Genomic DNA, 6,000 nt, shown 5'->3' with positions numbered 1-6,000 from the left:
CTTAAACAAAGGGCAATAACTCTGTACTGAAATGTCATCGGACTTACTGCACTATACTTTATCTTCCTTTTGTATGACTGATGTACCAAAGGTATACATCACCTTTCAACATCTTAGTTTAAATGAAGGCAAAGGTAATGCTTCAGATATATAACTCTAACAAAGGGCAATAACTCTGCAATTAACTTTGGTACACTGCACATCATCTTTGTGTGATCAATGATCCTTGATTCTCTAGGTATATTTTTATATCTACCCGTCTCTATAGCCAGTGAATGTGCAGATGCAGTAATCAGGTGAGTTGTACAACACTTAGACGCTTTCTGTATGTGTTATCTAAAGCAAAGTGCAAAGTGTTGACATAATGTAGGTCTACACTGAACAAAATGTCATAGAAGGGAGGCTTGTGAACCGCAGAACAGACTCAAATCAACAGATTTCATTAATTTCAATTGGACATTTATTTCTGTATTTTTTTATACCACAAAAATATTACATGTCTAATTATGTAATACTACATCATTTTTATTAACATGACACAACCTATGATTTTATAAAAAAAAATGTGTTTTTATTCTATGTTTGGCGTACTAGGACATTCACTCGACAGACTATCAAAAGCGACATGGACACACATATATAAATACATATGGTCTTATTCTTTACTCAACAATCAAATTACATATATACTGAAGATAAAATGCAGTTTTTCTGCTTCCACTTGAAACTGAAATTTGTGAAAATATTCTACAATGTATCATAATTTCCATATTTTTTTCTAAAGTTACTGTAGTTTGTTTTCACATTATGTCATAAAAAAACTGATTTGTGATAGAGAAAATCAGAATGGAGAAGGCTGCTCAATATAATACATTGTCTAGCATGGCATCCTCTCCTACATCATACTTGATGATGGCCAAACTAACAAAATATGAAATTACAAAAGTATTAAAAATATTATATAAACAGTATACAATAAAATAATAAATAAATGTATATATAAAAAAGTATGTAAATTATATATGTAAACTGATCTTTTTACATATATATGGGGCAGGAATAGCCGAGTCCATTCGAAAATTGGTCTACATAACCTCACTCAAAAATCCAAGGTATGTGGTTTGATGCTACCTCCCCACAGCAATTTGTCCTTCAGGAAGCTGAGAAATGGACCTGTCTGTGCTGGCATGGTTGTGTCCTTGGGCATTGGCAGGCATGAGACATGCCTCATGTATGTTGTTCAATGAGGTAGCCACCAGCTTCTGCAAGGAAACCCTGCCTCAAAACGATTGTGGCTATTCATGGGGTGATAAACCCAGCAAACTAAATTTTACATACCTGGGTTGGTATATACATGTAAATCTATATGGGTTTCCATATTCTCCTTGATATTTATATGTAATTGTACCAGTACACAAAAATGTATATCTATATAGCAGCTGTATTAAAAGTTTGATTCCATTGTTAGTCTGGGAGATAATCCAATCAACTTGTAATTGGCAATAAAAGTTATATTTGATTTTAACAAAATCAGGTATCAGAAATAGAATCTATAACCTGTATATGCTCGTGATAATTTTATCTTCATCTCAGGCTGAAATTTTATAAGAAAATCTCATTTGAGGCAACTCTGAATACCTAAAGATAACAGATTCTATTACAAGCATACAACATGTAAGCAGTTTGGTAAACATTGATTTTATGCCCAGATTCCTTCCAAATGATATTTGTTCTGATGTCACAATGCAGATAATATACTGAGAGTACCATAGACTTACTTTTCATAAGGACAAGGAGGAACACCCAAATTAAGAAGCTTTATGCACAGTTAGATTTTTACTAAGCAGGGTGTATATTGTCAGATAAATACGCTATATAAATCATCTTTTCATTTGTTTGCACGGTGTATCAACTGATCAATAGCTTTGGTCATTTTGAGGTAGCTAGGATCACCTTGTAGTAACTGGTACCCATCCTACAGAGCAACAGACTAGAGGCCTGTCACATGACATCAAAAGCAAATTGGGTAAAATGTCTTGACCAAAGACATTGTCACAACAGCAACAGGCAGCTAATTTCTCTGTTTCCTGAGAAACACACGTCACTACGGGCAGGAAGCTTCAAACCACATGTCAACAGATTATGAAATTCTCACTAAATCTTATAAAAGTTTAGACTGAAACATCAGTTGTTATCAACAACATATTTATATATACTAAATATAAACTGGTACCTGAAGACGTAGCAACTAAGAAAACTTTAACCAATCAAAACTTCGTATCTATAAAAGTTCTTTTCAGTCTCTTTATGTATTTGTATCATTTTCTTCCAAGATTGTCTCCGACTCATCACTGAAATCTTCCTCTTTCATCTCATTTCTTTTAGCAGGTGTCTGATTGTTTCCTTCACTGTCTGAAATTATGTGTCTCTCAAGATGGTCGGACTGTGCAAAAGTTTTCCCACCAATTTCACCTTTAAATGGCTTGGAATCTGTATGAGTACGCACATGTGCATTCAAATCACTAGGCTGCATGAATCGCATTGTGCAATAACTACATGGATATGGGCGGCTAGCAGTATGTTTCATCTTGTGCTGTTTCATATAAGAGGGGTTTCGAAATCCTTTCAGGCAGATATCACACTTGTAAGGTTTACCTTCAATATGAGTTCTCATATGCTTTGCCAAGTCTCCTGAGAAACTTTTATGACAAATGTTGCAAGTGAATGGCTTGTCCCCTGTATGTGTACGCATATGTCTTATAACATGTGTCGATTCAACAAAACCTTTACCACATATTTCACACTTATGTGGTCGGTTTCCAGAGTGAGTATGAAGATGTTTCTGTAGAGTGCTAGACTGTCCAAAAGCTTTCCCACACATATTACAGGTGTATGGTTTCTCCCCTGTGTGAACACGGCTGTGTTTCTTTAAGTCATTTGACACTGTAAACCCCTTTCCACATACCTTACATTTGTAGGGTTTAATTCCGGTGTGTATGGAAGAATGTGATTTAAGTACACCCGACGTAGCAAATGTTTTTTGACATACAGTGCATTGATAAGGTCGATCACCAGTGTGAATACGAGTATGAATTTTCAGTTTTTCAGCAACTCTGAAAGCTTTGCCACAAAAATCACACTTAAAAGGTTTGTCACCAGTATGGGATCGCATGTGGGTCTTAAGATTACATGCCTGAGAGAATGACTTCCCACATACACCACACACAAACGGCTTCTCCCTGGTGTGTGTCAGCATATGGCGAGATAAACTATTTGAACGAGAGAATTCCATCGGACAATGGTCACACTTGAACTGAGGTTTTTCTGTATGTGTTCTGACATGAATCTGAAGACTGTTGGAGTGACTGAAGTCACGGTCACACACATGGCATTTGAAAGGTCTTTCCCCGGTATGTACTCGGTAATGCACCTTTAGACTGCTGTTGTGGCCGTATGACTTATGACAAATGTCACACTGGAATTTTCGTTTTCCTTTCTGTTGTCCTCTACTTATTTTGTTGAATATATCAACAGTGTTTGAGTTATCTGTATTACCAGAAGACGAATCATCATTATTTATTTTAGCAGGACCTCCATTTAAGAGGATAGCTTGACAGAAGGCATTAAAATCTTCACGTGTCATTTGTGGATTAGCAGCTGTAAAGAGAAATAAAAAACTTTTACACAATGCAAGACAAAGGTATTTCCTCACTTTTAAAACAATGGCCGTCAAAGATGGGTTATGCTCCCCATATGGGACAAAATTTTAAATATGAAAAATAACAAAGGCAATAACTTCTTAAATATGAAAAAGAGAAAGATGGTTCTTGTGCATTACACTTCTCCTTGTTGAGATCTATCTACCTGTGAAGTTTCATGTTGCTACTTTGTATAGTTTTAGTGTAATGCTCTGGACAAAGTTTTTAAAGATGGACAAATGGATTGATGGATGGTCGGACAAGTAGATGGACAAAGCAGTGACTTTATGCTCTCCCTATGGTGAGCATAATAAAAATCTGTACTAAAAATAGATATGCCGAGATTGTTTTTTCTCAATTTCCATTTTAGAGACAGCATAGACATTCAAAAATTGGTTTTAAGTTATGATTTTTCATTTTCAAGTTTACTGACTATACTGTGCTGTATTATGATAATGTAATAATTAAGACTGTTTTAACATAAAGGAGGCATACATGTAAAACATTACATCCCTAACCAATGTTCAGTCCAATGATAAAATCAAGGGTCATAACTCTGTATTAATAAAGTTGGAAGTGTGTTGAGTTGAGAAGCCTGAACCATTAATATCATTCTTCTGGAAATTGAAAATGGCTTCTTAATGGAGAATTTCGACATCTTGTGGGAGTTAAACTTTCCTAAAGAATGAATATCAACGAGGAATCAATATAAAGCAGTCCTTTAATCTTTGTCTTACCCTTTGGGGGAAGTAGAGGAAATGTCTCGGGCGAGTCCAACGCATCGTCACTCGCATGACTTGGAGTCGGATCATTCGTTTTAAAAGGACCATCTCTGTGTGTACTATAAGCACCATGCTTTTCACTGTTGGAGTCTATGGACTGATGTTCAAATTCTTCAGATTTGTGATAACTTATCTTGTTTTGTACAGGAGAATGAATGGGTGGCGCTGCTAGCATCGACTTTATAACACTGTCATGAAGTTTATTGTCGCCATTTTGTCCTAAATATCGACCCGTTCTGTCTTGTTCCTTTATTCTGTCAGCTTCGGAAGGTGTTTCTGTTTTCTCCATTTTTATCCTTGTCGTTGATATGGTCATACTAGAAGAACTGTAATTGCTGCTTTGTGTTGTTTGTCCTCGAGGACACTCTTCATTAAATGTATAAACACAACCACGGGCATTTTCTGATGTCAACAAAAGACTTCTACTGTCCGATAAAGGGTTCTGGCTCAGTTGATATTCATTAGCAAGGCATGTCAACAAATTAGCTGCTGGAGTTGTTAAAGAACTTTCCGGAGACGTAAACAGACTCCGCAATACTCCATTTTTATACCCGTCGTCGTGAACTTCATCAGTGGTTACGTTGTTACGCCTGCAAATGGATGTCGGCTCCCGGTATAATGTATCCTCTGCATTCGGTTCTGTTTTGATTCGAGTATTTAGAGAAAGATCCATTTTCCAAATCGATAATGTATATATTCTGGTATCAATTTTACTAAAACGGGTGAAATATGGAGTAATTTTCATTCATCTGTAACTTCTCAAATATAAACTCAGTGCACGTCGCCATCTTTAAAGTGATCGCGGTCATTGTAGCGCTTAGTTTTAGTTTAAGGTAGTGTCCCACCACTCACTGTTGCACCTCCTGCACAAAAGAGTTTAAATCATTTTGCCCAACGTCTGCAGAACGCTTGTTTTTCTCAGCGTGACGCATAATAAAACAGTAGTTTTAACAAAACATGTGTCACAATAGGCATTCTACTATTTTGTCAGAGAGCTAGTTTCCTGTGGTGTTACAATTTGACAATTATTCGTTAATACACTGTCATCACGTGTGCATGTGGGCGGGCGCATGAAAAGGCACCGAGCGTGAGGTGTACAGACAGGGGGTGGGGATGAAATCTGGGTAAATTTTTTTCCACCGATGGCAGGTTGGTCCTTATTTTCCTTCAATATTCCGAACACCCTTTGTGGCGTCAGCTTAATAAATATTATTCGTTGAAAAAAAAACCCAAAATAAATGTGTGTCATATGTTGAATCAGTAATAGAAAAGCTTACCAATGCTAACAACATTGACGATAAAAACGCCATTGGTGAACCATAAATTATCATTTATTAGTTTATATTTGTATTAGAGAAGGAAGATAACAGTAAGTTTATTGTTACTGTCAGCCTATTCCGTCTTGTTCTTTTTTTCTGTCAACTTCAGAAGCGCCCGACGGTTTCCTCTTGCTCCGTTTTATATCCTTGTCCTTTATAAGGCCAGACCAGAAGATTGCAAGTGTTATTTTGTATGTTTGT

The 6,000-nt window shown here is 36.4% G+C and overlaps 1 protein-coding gene across 1 annotated transcript; it reads right to left on the bottom strand.

Moving 5' to 3' along the window:
• Nucleotides 1–476: 476 nt before the first annotated feature.
• On the bottom strand, nucleotides 477–5,199 carry LOC132552875 (zinc finger protein ZFP2-like). Its single transcript, XM_060217067.1, has 2 exons — nucleotides 4,436–5,199; nucleotides 477–3,657 (listed from the first exon to the last, which is right to left on the bottom strand). The coding sequence occupies exons 1-2, from the start codon at nucleotides 5,151–5,153 to the stop codon at nucleotides 2,306–2,308; spliced, it is 2,070 nt and encodes a 689-aa protein (XP_060073050.1). The 5' UTR covers nucleotides 5,154–5,199; the 3' UTR covers nucleotides 477–2,305.
• Between the last annotated feature and the right edge of the window lie 801 nt (nucleotides 5,200–6,000).

Source organism: Ylistrum balloti, unplaced genomic scaffold (assembly GCF_031769215.1).
Source record: "Ylistrum balloti isolate Yb309-2 unplaced genomic scaffold, AGI_CSIRO_Ybal_v1 Utg370284, whole genome shotgun sequence".
Classification (NCBI taxonomy): Eukaryota; Metazoa; Mollusca; class Bivalvia; order Pectinida; family Pectinidae; genus Ylistrum; species Ylistrum balloti.
This window is presented reverse-complemented; position numbering and strand designations above follow the sequence as displayed.